Raw genomic sequence first — 18,957 nt, 5'->3', positions numbered from 1 at the left:
TCCTACCATGAATTCGAGTTTCTGCACTACAGGAACCACGCCTTCTGAAAAACCCAGGAGATACCAAAAACACCTCTCAAGGGAATAGGGAGAAAGATCTGGGTAAGCCAAGACAAGCGTTCCCAATAAATAAATAAGTGAAATAAGCCCTGTCTTTTCTTCCCCTCCAGCTATGCAGCTGCACACTGAAGAGAAGCAATAGATTAGCATCATCTGCATTTCATTCCTTTCCTTGTGCAATAGCTACCCGCCTATAATAAACAGACCTTGTGCTCAAGGGAGAATTTACTTCCCCGTCCAGTAAGTTCCTATTTTTCACTAACAACGCAGTCTCCAATCAACAACCACCCTCCTGGGGAGACTAGTCACTCCTCTCCCCGCTACCCCCTGCTGCCGGCCTGACGCCCCCAACCCTAGAAATCTCCCCCCTTTCGAGCCTCTGCTGCATGGGTCGCGAGGCTCTGGGGGACAGCGGAAGAGGCCTGGGGTGCTGTGCGCAGACCGGAGGGGAGTCCAGCCCAGTCCGTGAGCGCCAAGCTGCCTCGGCCGGCCGGGGGCTCCTAGAGGCGGAAGGGGAGCCGTGAGCCCCACGCCACCCCCACTTACCCACTTTGTCCTTCCCGTACATGTGCCCGGCCACCTGATGCGAAAGGGGCACGCAGCCGTTGAGGAAGCAGAGCCTGCCGCCTGCCGGCTTCGGGGTGCCCTGGGCGGGGGCTTCGCTCACCGGTGGGGTCCGCATTTCTGGGGGCCCGGGCGCCTCGAGTCGGAGGGGAGATGGCGGCTCCGTTGCCATAACGGAGAGCTGAAGCTGAAGCTGTAGCCGCAGCGAGAAGAGGAAAAAAATAAGGCGGAGGGAGGGGGAGCCGGAGAACCCGAGGGTCGCTCAGGCTCGGCCGCGAGGAGGCCCGGGGGTTCCCGCGGCTGGTGCCCGTTGAGGCCCGGGAAGGGGGCCCATGACGCCGCTGAGGCGCGGGCGCTCCCCTACCCAACTCTCGGCGGAGCGCGGCTCCCGACTCCCGCTGCTCTGCCGCTGCGGCTACCGTTGCCGGCGCAGCCCTAGAGACGGAACCGAGCCGAGAAGCGGCGGCGGTGGCGGCGCCCCGCGCTCCCCGCGGCCCTGACGGCGACGGCGGCCCCACCTCCTGCGCCCCCGCCCCCTCCCGCCGTCCTCCAGTCCCCTCAGCTGCCGGGCGCGTCAGCGCCGCCTGCACCGCCGCAGCAGCCGCGAGCTTCCGACTGCGCGACCCACGGCCGCCGCGCTACTGAGCATGCCCAGAGACTGCCCGACGGGACCCCCTGCAGCGGGGCGGGAGCTTGGCGCAGGCAGCGCGAGCTGAAGGCTACCGGATGGGGCAAGCGCACTCGCGGTCTTTCTCACCCCCACCCCTGAGCTGGCTTTACAATGCCAGCAGCGCTGTTGTAGCTTCATTCATTCAGAGGGCGTTTCAGCTCTTCCTGGGGTGCGGCTCAAAGACTCCAGGGGCTTCCAGTTGTGAGGAGCAATCAGTCACGTGTTGAGAGTTGGGCGGCCGTAGTGCCAAGCATGGCTTGGGAAGCTACCCTGCAATCAACTCCCTCCAACTCCCACCCCGCATAGAAACAATAAGAGTAAAAACAAGCAGCTTCTTAGAAAATACACCTTAAAAACACCCTTTGAGTTAATTCTAATCCCCCTCCCCAAATTCGGGCCCCTAAACCGCTTTTATAAAATATTTTGTAACTGATAGTAATTTCAGACTGTAGAAGATAGAGAATAATCTTAGTATCTTTTTTGAGTAGTTTTTTTGAAGAAATGAGCCATTTGTTTCTCTCTCCTACTCAGCCCTTAGCGCCGGTTCCAGGGTCCTCAGTAGATAACTGGCTCAAAAGCAGAAGAAAGTGACGTACACCGAGGGCGAGGTGAGGTTCTGAAATAGGACTCCACAATTGATACCTGTGTGTCTGCCACTGGCATTTTATATGAAAACTGGACGTGGCCTTGCAGGTGCCGAACTGAGCAAGAAAACTGTAGATAAAATCTTAGATACCTGATTATGTCAAGTGTTATACCAGCACCTGTCCTTTGCCCTGTGAAACCCGCACACCTGGAAAAGACTTAAATCTGGGCTAGAATATCTATTCTCAAAGCCCTGCCCCAGGCTCCAGGACTCCGCCCCTTACGACTGCGCACACTCAGTTGCTACCTTTCTAGGTCTCTTCCTCCTCCCCACTTTTCCGGCTGTCAAAATCCCGACTCAAGACTTTAGACTGGGACGCAGCTCCGCGCATGCTCAGCATCAACTAGGGTGGCAATACACACGTGCTTACGGCCAGCCGCGGCGCCTGCGCCGTAGCGGCCTGGAGTCGGTACGCGTAGACGTTTCTCGCACCTTGACTCCGGCCCTTCGCGAGAACCTCTTTGTGCTTAGTGTCCTGTGCACACGCCTTGCAAGCGACGGCGCCATGAGTCTGACTTCCAGCGTACGAGGTGAAGTGGGGCCTGGGAGCGGGTGAGGTTGGAGGCCTGCGCACCGGTTGCAGCTTCAGCTGATCCTCTCTGGGCTGTTGGTTACCGCTGCCCTGCGAGCCCGCCAGTCCTGTAACCTTGAGATGTAGAAGGGCAAGCGCAGGGCTGGCCTGCCGGCTCCCTGGGCCAAACGGGTAAAGGGGGCGATGTCGGTATGGATTGGTTATCTCTCCAGGCATAAGTAGCACGGGGGCTCTGGAGGCATCTACCCAAGTCTGGACCACGTTTTACTTAACTAGCCATGACCTAAAACCTAATGATCCCGCCGCTAGCTTTCTTTCTTGTTCTCCCCTGAGACACCTGTGTTGTCACAGAGCTTGGAAAAGAGGAAAGGTTTTAAAAAAAAGAACTGCTCCGCCTTCTCAAGCTTAAATCACCGTGGAGACAGACCATCAATTTCCTGCAACTCTGAAGCAGTGCGTGACTAATCACATCTCAGTTTTGCACATTTTTTTTAAAGGAACGAAACCCAATCCGAGATCTTCAGTTTTCCCAGGTTTTTCTTTGTTGTTGTTGTTGTTGTCTTTTTTTTTTTTTTAATCCCTCTGGCATCTGGAAATCCGTGGCAGTGGTCCAGGAGAGAGGATTGAAAACGGAGCTCTTTGAGCTCTCCGCTTTCTCAGCCTTGCTTCCTTTGCGCTAGTCTGGCGTTTGGAAACAGGTCCAATTAAAATTAAGAGATTTTCTAGAATTCGATTAATGTAGAGCTTCACATTATAACAATTCTTGGTGGTGGTATAACTGTTAATATAATACTGTGCACCAGCTACGTGATACATGCAATCTCTCTGCCCAGGTATAAAACGCCACACCTCCTGGTTTGGTTACCTGTTAACAGTAGTTAAGTAAAAGTAAAGAGATTGTCCAGCAGTTAATTAAAAAGAGCTCTGTTGATTCATTTAGTAAATATTGAGCAACTAGAGTGCCAGGTTCTGTAAAAGCTCCCTGTTAACATGAGACCTAATTTTGTAATCCATTCTTTAAATTGGAGAATTCCACGTCTGTTGCCAAAAGTTACCTGGCAGAGTTGGGGGGATTACCCGTGACTTTTTTAGTTACTAACGAAGGATATATAGGAGGTGATTATTTATAAAACTTATTTCAAAGGATGCTCATCTTGAGAGTCCTTTAAATAGAGGTACCTTGGGGCACTTAAAATACAGAGCAATTTTTGTTTTAGTTTTTTAAAAAACCCAAACCTGTATTTTCTCAGGAATAAGACTGTTGTGTAAAATCAGATACTCATATGACTTGAGCCACTGGTAATTTTATAGGAAGACAATTTGCACTTTTGTGATATGGGCTAAAAAATTCTAACACGTGTTTTTAAAATGTGGAGTCATTTTGTGTGTTTTGAACCTAGGGTTTAATGCCCATTGAAATGTGAAGTAGGTGAACCCTGGGACTTCTTCGCACTACCTGCTGGCTAATCTTTCTTGCAATCAAGACAAGTTTGTGTGTGTGTGTGTTTTTGTTTTTGTTTTTAATCTAACCATAGGGGAGTCCAAAGGTGACTTCCCCATTAGCTTGCCGTTTTCTAAGGGATAGGAAATTGCTTGGTGAAGAGGGTTATCAGCTTAAACTTGAAGTACTCAACTTTGTTATGAGAAGTAACTACTTTTTTATTTCACCTAAAAGTATAAAGGTTGTTATGAGGACTATGGGAAAAGGTCCAAAACTCTTGTAAATCTCTTCTTCCAGGACCTTCTTACTTTCTTCTTCAAACATTGTAGTGTGGCTGGGAAGGGACAGATAATGTATTGAGAATCCACCTTATAATGTTTAGACCTCAAATTGTTCTCAATTTTTAAACCACACTAAAAAAATCTATATTTTTGAGTTTTGAATTTGGGGAAGATGAATTGAGATGTCTCTCAACTAAGTAGATTAATAATTATAAAGGGCTTAAAATAGTATGCACTTTGTAAGTATATGTTAAATAAAAAATAAAAGGGTATGTCTATACATGCAGAATTCTTGTTTATATTCAGAAGAAAAATAATGGGTTGTGGGTTATAAATAAAATTAATGGGGATCAGGCCAGGATATGAATCTGGGAGAGGCAATGAGGATAAATGATTGGAATCCAGAGACCCTATTCAGTGAGATGGTTCTTGATACCCTTTGGGTGGGTGATACCAATCTTTTTTTTTTTTTCCCTTATTGAGGTATAATCAACATACTTATGCCGAACTTATTTTTTATTTAATTCTAGTTTATTATAGTTTCTAACATTAAGCATCTTTCACTACTATGGAGTCCCCCATCTACAGTGACCCCTCCTCATACCCAGTATATGACTTTTAGGAAGTTTACTATAGGTCTTGCTCCTTGATACCTCCAAAACTCATTGAATCTGCTCCTTTAGGTTATAAACAATAAGTAAATATTGGGGGGCATTAGGAATTATAGATGAACACAGGATTGGCAGTGAGTTGATCCTTGTTGGAGCTGAGTGAGGGTAAATGGGGGTTCATTATAGTAATCCCTGTATATGTCTGAAGTGTTCCATACTAAAGTTTTTTTTTTTAAGATTTTATTTATTTAGTTGTCAGAGAGAGAGAAAGTGTGAGCACACAAGCAGGGGGAGTGGCAGGCAGAGGGAGAAGCAGGCTCCCCACTGAGCAAGGAACCTGATGCAGGGCTCCATCGCAGGACCTGAGCCGAAGGCAGATACTTAACTCACTGAGTGACCCAGGCATTCCTAAAAAAATTTTTTTTAATCTGAACAAATGTTTTAAGTCCCACACTTGATACAGTAGATTAAGATGAGGCCAAAGATAAGTCATTTGGTATAAGAGCAATGTGATGGTAAAATGGACAGATGGAGTTGCAAATTCAAATTAGTAATCTGTTATTTCTTTATACTCAGCTGACATTGAACACTACCTGTATGCCAGGCCTTTTTTTTTATTATTCTTTTTAAGATTTTATTTATTTATTTGACAGAGAGACAGCAAGAGAGGGAACACAAGCAAGGGGAGTGGGAGAGGGAGAAGCAGGCTTCCTACGGAGCAGGGAGCCCACTGTGGGGCTGGATCCCAGGGCCCTGGGATCATGACCTGAGCCAAAGGCAGATGCTTAACGACTGAGCCACCCAGGCGCCCCTGTATGTCAGGCCTTAAGAAAAAAACATTACCAGACACAACCTGCCAATCTGGGGGAGAGACCTAAGGGAGGGAAAGATTTAAACATAGCTCCCCTCCCCCTCTCCTGAGAAGAAAAGAACATTCTGATTCTGTGGCAGTTGACACTGGGCAGGAGAGGACCGTTTTAGACAGAAAAGGGACTAACGGAACAGAAACAGGGTGAGATTTCTGTCTAAGTTGAAACAAAATAATTTCCACAGTAGAAAAAAGCTGAGGAATGGGTTATAAACAAGAGATTGTTTTCAATCTCTGAATAATTCTGAGAGAAAATCAGTATTATGTTATACAAACCAATATTATACAATAGTAGACCAAGGAAAGAATAAGAATGGGAAGGATTATTTAGAAATGTTTTTTTTGTATTTTCTTTATATTGGTTTATTCATTGTATTTGTATAGATAGAAAGCACTGTTAAGCAAGATTGGGCAGGGGGGGGGGGGTTTTATCTAACTGTAGGAATACTGTACCTTGAGAAATGTCTATAGAGAAGGGAAGTGAGGATAAAACCATGAGTCAGAAATAGTGCTCAGGGTTTTTCTGGACCCCAGTTATGAAAGAGTGTCTGAAAGGTGCCAACTGAAATGTCTTTAAAAATTGGGTTTTGGTAAAGTCTCCTTTTGCCCCTGAGATTGTGTTTATTCTTAATAGAATATATCCACGTCAAGAACTAAGTGTTACTTAGGTTTTATTGTTTTTGTTTATTGTCTTGGGTTTTCAATTCTTTCTCTATTCTAATTGTTGACTTTTCAATCCATCATCATTCTTGCCTATCTCTACACAGTTTCCTTTTCCTTCTTTTCCCTAGAGTTGCCAGTGGCATCCACAGCTTTTTGCCAAAAAAAAACTGATTCAGACTGCAATAATGAAATGATAAAACAGCAACATATTTCTTATTCTGGGAACTTTTACATTTGTGTCTAATGAGATTAGGGAATTAGGTTTTGGGAAGAGGGGAAAGTGGAAATTCTTAAGAATTTGTCTAGCTCTGTGATTCTAAAAAAAACCCACTGGAGCAAATGCGAAGCCATTTTTCCAGCACACATATGGTCCTATGACATTTATATAGGGTCATAAGTGACCTTTGTTAGGGGGTAGGGTAACAGTGCATGTTTTGATTCCCCATGGGGCAGCTACTTTTCAGTAGTATCCAGAGTCAGTTCCCATTTCTTTCATTTGCTTTTGCCTCTTTTGCGTGTCAGTTATTCTGTCATTTATTCCACTGTCAAAAATTCCAGGGAGGTAAAGGTTTAAAAAAAAAAAAAAGTCACAGTATGGATTCAGTGGCTAATATGAGAAGAGAATAGAAGACTCTTTTGATGACTAAGAAAGATTCTTTTGGCCTATCATGAGTTTCGGGTAGGATTCCCTTTTTATGTTGTGAGACAAATTAATCTTAACCAATTTTAGTAGTTATTTGGGTTTCAGGCCTTTTTGATACAAGTAGGCACTATTAAAGCAAATCTGCTAGAGATTACTTCATAATTCACCTAAAAAGTAGGATGTAACTAAGATTAACGTTAAGTTTCTGTTGTGTTAATTTATTTTTGGGATATTTCCTCATTTTAAGTTTATACTAAAGATAATATTTAGCAAACATAATTGAACATATACTATGCAAAGCAATATGTTAGCCCATTTTGCGATAGGTACATAAACTATTCAGAGTGGCTTTCCATTAGCTTGGAAGTGGATTGCTATAGCTCCTGACACAGAGTCCTTTCTCAAGGGAGTTCCATCGTAAATAATACATCAAAAAGGAATATCATGAACCAAGCTAGAAATCAGAGCAAAGTTTCAGCCCTACTTGGAATTGCTACAGGATAATATCATGAAACTGCACTAAAATTCAAGACAAATCTACACAAAATGTGTAGTTAAAAACATTCTTCAATGAGTTCAAAGGTTTGAAGCTGTCAAATAACTTATTAACTTGTCTCAGTCATGCAGCACCTGGGAAGGACATAATGTTAATGTTTATTTTAGAGGATTTTAGCAAGGAGGAATGGACATACTGTGGGAAGGAAAATAAACTGTTTTGTAGAGAAAAATACTGTGGTTGAAAATAGAATCCAAGGAATGAGTTAAAAGAGAAGACCCAAGATAAAAGGAACTAAGTGTGAGAATGGTCGTTCCTTCCAATTATAATTTTGTAAGAATGAGCTCCAATTTAATGTAGGGCACTATTAGGAAGGGTGATTAATCACATTAGTGCAATAAAATTTGGCTCAAGGGGCACCTGGGTGGCTCAGTTGGTTAAGCGACTGCCTTCGGCTCAGGTCATGATCCTGGAGTCTTGGGATTAAGTCCCGTATCAGGCTCCCTGCCCAGCAGGGAGTCAGTCTGCTTCTCCCTCTGACCCTACCCCCTCTCATGTGCTCTCTCTTTCTCTCATTCTCTCTCTCTCAAATAAATAAATAAAATCTTAAAAAAGAAATTTGACTCAATAGTGCAAATAAGCCATACAGTTAATTATTCAGTATATGTTTTTATTTGTCCTTGGACTGTATTTTTTGTACTTATCTCTCTAGGGCTTTATTTGATAGTCTGGGAACTTATTTCAAACACTGTGAAGATCTGACTCAGGAAGTGCTGGGAAGCAGTCCAGTGTGTTTATCCTGACCCCTGTTCAACTTCTTCCTGCAGTTCACTCCATGCTGGGAATAGACAACTCTCCTCTGAGGCTGAGGCTAACCAGACTATGCAGAACTTTCTTCTCTCCAACATTCTGTGGAACTGGGGTAGTTAAGTGCTTGGGTTTCTAAGGGCTCCTTGAAAAGCTACATGAAAAGAATAAATAGATGGTCTGTTAGTCAAGCAAATAATTGAGTAGAAAAATGTCATTAAATTTAAAATGAAGTTTGTAGGGAATTCAAATCATCATCCACTGGTGGATAATGGAAATTTAGAATTTATTGAGAATATAACTGTAATTATATTCATGTTTTTTATGAAATAAGAAATTAATACATTCTGATTTAACACATTCTGATTTTTATTCTAATGAGAAAACACTTTGAAATTTAAAAAACAAAAACAAAAACTTTTGAATGACTTTGAAGCCCAGAATCCTGCTGGATATATTTCTTTGAGTGTTTAGTATTAAGGGTGGCTTTGTTTTATTTGTCCTTTTTTTGTTTTTTTCTTCGGATACCAATTCTGTTTGTGGTTATACACTTTAAAATCACTAAAGGACCTACTATTTAAATGAACTGTGATGAGTCAGTTTGTTTCCATAATCACCTCCTGATATTTTGGTTGGGGGTAGTCTTTATAATCTGAACTTTTTTATGTATCGGATTTTTTTTTTTAAACAATAGGTATCAGCAGGCTTACATGTTCTTTTAAATCTATTTATGAACACTTTAAGAATTATTAAACATTGTTTTTCCTTCTCCATCTATAAAATAATTTTTAAGTTTTCCTCTATCTCAATTTAGCTATCACCATTCAATAGAAAATACACAATTGCCTCAGTAAATGCTGGGGAAAGTCTTAACAAGAATTGTTACACCATTGTGTTGTGATTATTTTGTTAACAGTAAGAACTTTTGACTGTTGGAATGCTTAACTCAAAAACTGGATTTCCTGAACATTCATGTTAGTAAAAATACACATTATTTACACATTATTAGTGTATATTTTGGTTTTGATGATTATTCCTATTTTCCTTCCCTGCTCTAGTTGAATGGATCGCAGCAGTTACTATTGCTGCTGGGACAGCTGCAATTGGTTATCTAGCTTACAAAAGATTTTATGTTAAAGATCATCGCAACAAATCTATGGTAAACCTTCATATCCAGAAAGACAACCCCAAGATAGTACATGCTTATGACATGGAGGATTTGGGAGATAAAGCTGTGTACTGCCGTTGTTGGAGGTCCAAAAAGGTGAGGAAAACAAGTCTTTTATGTTAATGCCATCTTTAATGTAACAGTTCTTTTTAAACTGTTCTATCAAACATGTATCACCAGATATTATTAGGATATCTCCTCTTCTTCTTTTTTTTAAGTAATCTCTGTGTCCAACATGGGGCTTAAACTCACAACCCTGAGATCAAGAGTCACATGCTCCACTGACTGAGCCAGCCAGGCTCCCCTTTTCTTTCTTTCTTTTTCAATGCATCCTATTCTTCTCTGTTTTCCATGTACTCTCCAGGATTATATTTCCTAAAATGTGTAGCTACTATGCAGTAAAATTCCATTATTCCCTTATTGAATTCAGGTGAATGTAACTGTATTCTTGACCAAGAAGAGAAAAAAATCCCTTTATACTTAGGATTTCCTCCCCAAGTGGATCTTTGCCTCCCCTATCCCAGGAAAGGGTATGCAGCCTAAAACACAAAAAGGAACAGAAAGGGTAGATTCTTTTCTTGAGCTTTCAGGCTCCTCGATTCTAGGACAAGTTTTAGAAAATTCAGGAGAAACTTGGAAAACTACCCTTGAAAATTTCTTATCTGGTAAATATATTGACCCTGTATCTAAGCTTTCTTTAAGCTATAGCTCCTATAGTTAAAATACCTAACAGGATTTTTTAAATCTTCTTTTGTGATAATTACATTTCATCAAGTTCCATTTGGAACTCTCATCTGTGATACCTGCAGCTTTTAGGCAGCTTTTAGACAGTGATGAGAGCTAGTGACCTAAAGATGGTAAATCCTTTCCTAAAGTCATCTTGAAAAGCTTCATACATTGAATATGATGTATTGTGAGGAATATGGTGAGTGTACTGCCACTATTAGCATTTAAATAAGATGGATTTCACTAAAGATGACACTATAACACATAAGAAAATAGACACTTGATCTTAGCCAAAAGGCCAAGAAGTGATAACACATAAGAACATAGACAATAAAAATGATTTATCTGTTTCCGAAAGCACATGTCAGGCACCACCTCTTCCCACAGTGGAAAGCCATTATCACAAATCATATATCACAAATAAGGAAGAAGTCACATACTAGGTACTGGAAAGTGTATTCTAACTCTCTTCCCCAATACAATGATGTTATATAATCCAGTGATACAATGCTTAGATAATGTCATTATATCTGAAACTGCTTGATGAACATATGGAATGTGAATCAAAAATTAATAGTCAGTTGTACCTTAAAAAGAACACTGTTCATTTGATATGTGGGATTATTTGTAAGTACTAGTGAGATTGCTAGAAAATAATCCTAAATAATATTCTGTAGGCCAGACCTGGTTTGTTTTTTAAAAATTATGCCCATGATAGGTTTTATTCTCCTGTTGCTCACCAAAATATACAAAACAATACCTTTAGAAATTCAAGAATTTCTAAGTCAGGGTAGTAGTTCTTTAGTCAGTAATCATTTAATGTCTATATATGCCTGAAAAAAGTTAAATAGTAAAACAGCAGGTATCATAGGTGTGTACAGTAGACTTAGTACAGGTGCTTTAAATAAAAGAAAGAGCTTACACTGTGGGCTAGAATTTTCTAGGAAAGCATAGTGATATACATGGGAGTTAAATTGCCCCTGGAAAGTTTGGTGGTATTTGAATAAACTAGCAATTTTGGGGGACTCTTAAAATCCTTAGGAAAGAACTCATGTGAGTAAAGGTGGTGGGATCAATGAAGAATCTAGTCTGGTCATTGCATTTCCATCCCCCCAGGAATAAGTCCAAATTGAGGAGAGTCTTCAGTACCTGTTTGAGGAGTCTGTGCCTCCAAACATGGGGAGCTTCTTCTCAGGAATTTCCAGATAAAGTTATGATACTTATACCAGAGTGATAGCTCTAGGAATGGAGAAAAATGAACAGATACAGGAAACATTCTGAGGGAAGGATAAGCCAAATGCACTGACTGATTTGTAAGGGAGATTGGTGGAGAAAAACTGAAACTCATTAAAATCTCTAAACCTGTAGTATTAGAAGAGATGGCGCTGCCAACAGAAATAGGACTTCCAAGAAGAAAAGCTGATTTTTCTAGAACTGTGACAAGGAATTCAATTCCAAAGTGAATTTTGAGGTGACATTTGAATGGAAATGTCCAGCAGATAATCTGAAATGTGGGTCTAAGGCTGAGACATCAGGGTTGGAGATAGAAATCAGCAAAACTGATGATTCAAACATAAGAATACAACAGATCCTTGATGCAGATAAAAATCAAGGGCTAAGTATGAAATCTTGGGGAATTTTTTGCATTTTGAAAAAAGAATGAGAGCCAAAAAGATGAAATGGGCCAGAGTTAGAAGAAAACTAAGAATATCATGCCTTCACAGTGGAAAGGAGAAAGTTTCAAAGATTTGGCTGTGAACATTGCCTTGTGCAAAGACAGCTAGGTGAATATTATGAGTTGCATTAAACAATTAGGCAGTTAACCTTTTGGTGTCATTTCAACAGAATAATTAGAAGAGAAGCTGTGTCTAAGTGGTTAAAGCGTGAATTACTACTAAAGAAATGCTAGAAGTCTTAGTATATGTCAAAACTTCAGTAAGTGTGACAGTGAATGGAAAGGAAAAGAAAACTGCTTGAGTTGAACTCTAAAGCATAGATTTGGGGTCAAGTAAAGGGTGTTTGCTTTGGTTGGTTTTTCCCAGAGGGTAAAGAAAGGGTCAATAAAGCAAATAGGAACTTGTAAGGACTAAGATCTTAAGTATTTCAGGAAGAATCATAAATGGACACAAGCTAGTGGTTTAAACGGTTTATTAGACTTTATAATTCAACAAAACATTCTGGGATTATTTTTTTATCACAGTTTAGAGTTTCCAGATGGTTAAACTAGAGATGGTCATTTCCCATAGGTAGACTTTAAGGAGAGGAATGCCAGACCAGTCATTTTATTTCCCATTTTCTCTTTTTTTAAGCTTATCTTTTATGCTGTTAGTGATCCTCTTTGCATCTAGGATTTGTCAGTTCTGAATTTTCACTGAATCTTGGGAACTTTTTATTCCCACATGAATCAATTAAGAGTTCACTTTGAATATTATTCTTGTTAATGGATGTTCTTATTCTTCAGATAGCTTTGGAAACTCCCCACATTCCTGAGGTACCTAAGGTTATCACAGAGGTGCCAACTCACACATTTACCTGCCAGTGCACAGAAGATTTGTAATTAATACCTTTGGCTGTATTGAGTTCATATTCAGTAATTTTTTTCCTCATATAAACCAGTTGTGTTTGTAATATAACAAAATGAAAACACCTTTCTACTTATTTTCAAAAAAGTTACATGTGATAGAAAGTTTAATTCTGTTCTAATTCATTCTTAAGTTACAATCACCGTAGCCCATTGTGTGGGTCTAACATTTTTGAGTGGTTTTCCCAGGCCTAATGAATCATCTCTCAGCAGTGTGCAGAAATTACATTTTCAAATATGCCTCATTCGTCCTCCCCCCGCCCCCAGGATTGATATGCCCTCTGCTGTTTCAGAAACAGGCCTATTTCATAGTATTTCACAAAAGGACTATCCATATGTGACAGGAGAAAGAAAGGAGGCAATAAAGAAGTGACTGCAGGGAAAGATACTATTTGAGACAGCGCTGTCTTGAAAGAGGTGGAAGGAAATGAGAGTGGGAGCACAAATGTGAAACTCAGGAAGGAAGGGAGAGCCTTATTTTCGAAATAAGAAAGTGAGAGAACTTTGATTTCAGAGGAAAGAGTATGCAACATAGTCTTTCTTGCCAGATTGCCACCCTACCCCCACTCCCCTCAGTTGTATTTTGGCCATCTAGGAGGCAGGAGAGAGTTTGAACAGAGTTTGAACAGGACAGTAGAAAGATGCACACACACTAAGAAATAAGAATAGAGGAAAAGCGTGCTAATTACCGTCAGGAGCTCAACTGAAGTTGTAATGTAACTGAACATACTATGTAGAATCATTTTGTTTCATTTACAACTCCAGGATCTGAATTGGGTTTTTTGTTAGTGGTGTGCTTGTTTCTGTTGTAGGGTGTGTGTGTGTGTTACAGAAGTCTCCATCCTATTAATGGTTTGGAGGTGGGTGCATGCAGTCCATCTCTTCGTAGAAGCAAAATTCTGTATGTTGGTTACATAGCTTGTCCAATCCACATAAGGAGAGTCTTGCAAAATCCTAATTTCTCTTAATATATTTTACTTCTATCTTAACGTTTTTTTAAAGATTTTATTTATTTATTTGACAAAGAGAGACACAGCCAGGGAGGGAACACAAGTAGGGGGAGTGGGAGAGGGAGAAGCAGGCTTCCCGCGGAGCAGGGAGCCCGATGCGGGGCTCGATCCCAGGACCCCGGGATCATGACCTGAGCGGAAGGCAGATGCTCAATGACTGAGCCACCCAGGCACCCTCTATCTTACATTTTACTAAAGCAAGTACCTAAGAATGGAATAAGATGTCATATCTTCTCAGGTAATGTCAGATCTTACTGCTTTTCTTTCTCAACCAAAACAAGACTTTCTCAGAGCAGTTTATTATAGTGAGTCAAAATGGCCCCATGCAACTTCCTTGGGAAGTAGAATACAAACTCATTAAAAATACAAAGTTTAGAGAAGGAAGATAATGTTTTTTAAATTGTTGCAGATACAAGAGGTAAGAAGGAGCATTTATTTATTTTTATCTTGAAATACCCAAAAAACAGAAACATCATAACTTGAGATTAGAGCCATTAAAAAGAAACAAATCTTGTGTATTTTATTAAGACCGATGATGTTGCTATCTTTCCAAATGAAAAGCAAGAATCTTTAGGGTTTTTTTTTTTTTTTAACCCTAATCATTTATTAAGCCTCTTCTCTAAGCCCTCTTTTCTCTAACTTTAAAAATATGTGGGATTTGTGGTTTACTAATTGGGTTAACAAACATGATATTTTCTGGACATACAGGAAATTTCAGCCAATTCAATTTGCAGGCTTTTCTCCAGAATTTGTTAATAACAAACACTGGCATGTTAGAATAGATTTTAAAGTCACTTATAAGCTAAACTTCTTTCCATCAGTTATTTGATCCTTTAGGTTTTACTTTTAAATATTGATAACTACATGAATTAAATTAAATATACCCTTTATGGGTATTTTTGTAATTTCAGCTCTTTGACAATTTAACATATTTCAAAATCTTCAATGAAAGAGGGTAATTTTTGTTTTCGACATATAATTGCATTATTAATACAAAGACTACTATACTTCCTAGATTACATTTGAAAGTATACACACATTTTCTTTCTCTTGCATAGAAAAGTTAAAAAATTGAACAAGACACTTCCTGAAAAACAAATATTGTTTATGTTTTTGAATTTTAATGCCAAGTAATTGACATTCATTCATTTATATTATATTGAGAATCATGAATTAATTTCAATAAATATATCCCATGAATATGTACAGTGTAGTCTTAAGAAATTGCTAATCCAATCCAAATAGAAATAACTCATCTTGGTCCTTGTTGAAAAAATAAAGTTGGGTTTTTTCATTAACTTAAAGTGAGAACTCTAATGAATAAATATAATTAAGAATACCTAATCTTCACATGAAGTTTGGGAGAGGACTCTGCCTTAAGTCAGTAATTTCTGGGATTAATAAAGTACTATTAAAAGATATCTGTGTGCCTGAACAAAATGATTTTTAATGCTTCATTTACATTTTAAAGTCATAAAAGCTTTATATATTATGAAAACATGAAAATTTATTAAACAAATAGGATCTACTATTCGCTGTTTTTTAAAGAAATATTTTTTATTTTAAAACAGGAGACAAGCAAATTTCTGTTTTTAGGCAGACCTAGATTATCATATAAAAAGTATATTCTCATTTTAGATGTATGGCTTTCTTAATCCTTTTATAAGATGTTCTTTGTATATTTCTCTATAGATTTCTCTCCTCATGATTCTATATATAGAGGGAAATAATTTTTAAAAATGTATTTTTCTAGTATTTTTAAAATGAGATTTAAGAAGAAAAGTTAAACATGCTATTTCAGTAAGTTATTTAAAGCTTTTTAATTTATAATTACTTCACATTTTAGAAATACATTTTATAACCTATATCTTAAAACTGTACAGTAACATGTTTTGTGTGTGCTATTTATAAAAAAATGGAGTCTTTTGCAATGTAAATTTGTAATCTCACTGTAAAATCATCTTTGTTTATTAAACATATGTCACCTTGATATGCTGTTCTTTGATATGGGGTACATTTTAGTTTGATTTTTGTGGATTGTTATAGCCTCTTTCTTACCCATGCCAAGAAAAAACTGAAAGCTTAGGTTGATGTTTTTGTTGTAAGAACTTGTTTTTAATATGAATATACTGTGTTATTGACAAAAAAAAAAAAAGAAAGCAAGAAAGCTTTATGTACATTGCATTGACGTTGCCATCTACCCCAAGGTAGAATTTTTACTTGGAAATATTAGATATGCTGGTACCTTGACTTTTTCTGTAATTTTTAACTAATTTACTGTATCTTGGAATTATATACAAATAGTAAAATTAAAATTAAGTTTCTTTAACATCAACCAAGTATTATTTTAATCTTAGATACTCCTAATGTCATAGTTTAACATTTATACCCTTATTGTCTATTTTCAGATATCTAAAATTATATTGCCTTCACTGTGAGTAATGAAGCAATTTTAATCTTAAGGCTAAGATTCCTGTTACTTTACTCTTCCAAATAGGCCTCTTCAATGCAATAGTGTACCTTATACCAAACAGTGTCTCTAGGTTCTAGAGTGTTAGGTACATTTCAGACATCAAGAATAAAATGAAGATGCTATCATCATTTGACGTGAAATAGAAATAAAAGTTATAAATATAGAAAGAAAGAAAAAAATAATTTACTAGTAATTGGACCTTCTAAATGTAAAATCCTGAGGAGACAAGTAAAACATTATAGATTTCCTATCTTTATCATTTAACAGTAGGAAGGCTATACTTGCAAAAACCATTGATAATATATAGCATAAGTAGTTAGGTATGAAAATATACCTAATTATGATAACTATAAAACATATAAGGCAGAAATAATGTTTTCAGAGTATGCATGAGACCTGAAGATGAGAATTCCAAGAGAAATTAAAAAATTCTCCTTTATCTTGAAGAATAAATAGGTAAAGTTTAATAAAGGCAGGTAGAGAATAAATAGGAAAAGTCTAACAAGGATAATGTGAAGGAAACCTAGCTCTACCAAATATTGAAGCATATTTTAAACCTGGTTATTATCTCAGCAGAGTAGGTTGATGAATATGATAATGTAAAACCTATAAATAGGCATTTTTATAGGTAGAACTTTATAAAATTAGGAATAAAGGTATAACAATTTGGAAAAGTGTCACAGTTCAGTCAGCCTGGTAAATTTTGAGTTAAAATAGCATTTTTTAATAGCAGGACTTCTTTTAAATAATAATGTATGCTACAAATCAAGAGAATTATGTGATATATTTTTAAAACATAATGAAACCAAATCAGAACATCTTTTAGGATTTCTTTGGAGCACACTGTGAAATTTACTTCTGTCACTTTTTCTACCACTGACCCCAAAATGTCAGTTATATTTAAAATGTGAAATCATGGAAAGTAATAAATATTTACCACATCTCTAGGAGAAAAATGTCTCCATGAGGAATGTTAAAAAGGGAAATACTGGCATGCTTGTATGAAACTAATATGAAAAAATTAGCAAAATAAAAAGGTTTTGGAAAAATTGCTACAAAGATGATCAACAAAGGGATAATACACAAATTGATTTTAAACAAATGGACTTAGGCTCTAAATGGACATGGTTCACTAGAAGGGAAATGTAACTGTAACTAGCATATAAACATGGAAAAGATATTCAGCATCCACAATCAAATATCACAAATGGAAATGCAATTAATCATTGTGTATTATCCACAAGTTGATTTCTTCCTTCTACTTGCTGTTTATACTTCAGATATGCTCTTTAAGAACACCTATATAAGGTAGTCGAAGAAAATCTTTTTATTAAGAGTTATCATGTGTGTTATATATGTAAATTAAGCATCACCCCCACTCTGCCAGGTTAATACTGATTTTGCAATTAGACATTGACATTCTCTCTTTTCCTAGTTCCCGTTCTGTGATGGATCTCACACAAAACACAATGAAGAGACTGGAGACAACGTGGGACCTCTGATCATTAAGAGAAAGGAAACTTAGTCAGTTTTGATACTGCAAACCAACTTGTCATGATGTTATCTGATTGTTTAATTAGAATGACTACAACTTCTGTCTAATTCACCTCCCCTGGGTTCTAGATGTGGTATATTGGAAACTGCAGCTTTCATACTCACGGCATTTGCCTTACTTGTTGAACCATCGTGGTGCACATTTGTTTAAACAAAAAAAAGAAAAAGTAAAAAACCAACTTCATGGCCTATGGGTTATTTTGGTCTTGTAAGGATCCGTTTATGTTTAAAATAATTATATTAAGATATAGTTGTACATTAAAGTTAACATTAAATTATTCTCAAAATCCTGTATATGCAGGTTGTACTTAGAAGTTTCAAAGAAAATTATCACCTTTTAATATTAGTTAACCTAGAAAGTATATTGGATGTGATCAAGCTATATTAATCTCTTAATATAGGAAAAACCTGTGATGACCTTGATTCTCTTCTGGACCTAGGTGATGATGCTGAGAGAATATAGCTTCTATGTTTTCATAGTTTTCAATCAAAATGAACTTGGAATGTTATTCTGCTTAATTATAAGTGGGCCAGGTCTAAAATAAAAGGGCACAGTAGCTTCTTTATTCATTTTCATGGGTATTTAATTGACCCATTAAAGGAACCAACACTGGAAATTTGGATCAAAGTGATATTAAAGTAGTCATGAAGAAAGTCTTAAAATGGTAATGTTCCAGAATTCTATTCCAAGAAGTGGCAAGTACTTGAAGCGGGAACATTGAAGGAATTGGAGCACATGATGTCAAGCCTCTTGAACAGAAAGCCATACATCCATGACAGAAATAGTAGTCACAAAGCTAGATGAAAGGCACAGGAAGATTTTATTTCCCACCCTTGATAATCAGGCACATGGCTATTTCTATTAAAGAAACTATTTGTGGGAGAAAAATAATTACATTCTCTTAAATTGTATGATCTTAAAAGCAAAAAATTGAAGACAAATTTTTGTTTATATAATCTTCAAAGACTCAGAAACATTGCATTCATTCCTGATTCAGAAAAAAAGAAAATGTAATGAATCGTGGATCACTACATCAAAAACTAATGATGTATTGTATGGTGACTAACGTAACATAATGAAATTAAATTAAAAAAATGAAAACAAAATAATTAGAAGCAATAAAAATAGTAGACAGGAGTAGTTAATATGTGAATTTTTAAAG

General features: G+C 37.9%; 2 protein-coding genes across 8 annotated transcripts in view; one reads left to right on the top strand and one right to left on the bottom strand.

Annotated features, from left to right (window-relative positions):
• Positions 1-1,167, bottom strand: part of IPMK (inositol polyphosphate multikinase) — a 51,189-nt gene extending 50,022 nt beyond the window's left edge. Inside the window, exon 1 of one of the 2 annotated variants that reach the window (XM_025850270.2) lies at positions 607-1,167. In XM_025850270.2, the coding sequence (XP_025706055.1) occupies positions 607-796 (190 nt within the window). In that variant the 5' untranslated portion in view covers positions 797-1,167. The remainder of the gene's footprint in view (positions 1-606) is intronic. The other variant, XM_025850271.2, reaches the window with a different exon arrangement.
• A 1,106-nt stretch (positions 1,168-2,273) lies between these two features.
• On the top strand, positions 2,274-18,090 carry CISD1 (CDGSH iron sulfur domain 1). 6 transcript variants are annotated; one of them, XM_025850231.2, is made up of 5 exons: positions 5,739-5,817; positions 6,895-7,015; positions 8,303-8,397; positions 9,341-9,546; positions 17,676-18,090. In XM_025850231.2, the coding sequence occupies exons 2-5, from the start codon at positions 7,005-7,007 to the stop codon at positions 17,763-17,765; spliced, it is 402 nt and encodes a 133-aa protein (XP_025706016.1). In that variant the 5' UTR covers positions 5,739-5,817; positions 6,895-7,004; the 3' UTR covers positions 17,766-18,090. The 6 variants fall into 6 exon arrangements, with proteins under 6 accessions (XP_025706019.1, XP_025706016.1, XP_073742350.1 ...); XM_073886249.1 differs by having other exon boundaries at positions 5,741-5,817; positions 8,188-8,397; XM_025850233.2 differs by lacking the exon at positions 6,895-7,015 and having other exon boundaries at positions 5,800-5,817.
• The last annotated feature ends 867 nt before the right edge of the window (positions 18,091-18,957 follow it).

The sequence above is a fragment of the Callorhinus ursinus genome, unplaced genomic scaffold (assembly GCF_003265705.2).
Source record: "Callorhinus ursinus isolate GAN/ISIS: 27379988/994484 unplaced genomic scaffold, GSC_fseal_2.0 scaffold69, whole genome shotgun sequence".
Taxonomy (NCBI): Eukaryota; Metazoa; Chordata; class Mammalia; order Carnivora; family Otariidae; genus Callorhinus; species Callorhinus ursinus.
Note: the sequence above shows the minus strand (reverse complement) of the source record. Positions and strands in the feature narration are given on the sequence as shown.

What these genes read in the sequence shown, in the direction of transcription:
- CISD1 (XM_025850231.2), top strand. An exon ending in CAACATTCTGTGGAACTGGG is followed by an intron (nt 8,398 to 9,340) that starts GTAGTTAAGTGC and finishes TCCCTGCTCTAG; the next exon opens with TTGAATGGATCGCAGCAGTT. An exon ending in GTTGTTGGAGGTCCAAAAAG is followed by an intron (nt 9,547 to 17,675) that starts GTGAGGAAAACA and finishes CTCTTTTCCTAG; the next exon opens with TTCCCGTTCTGTGATGGATC.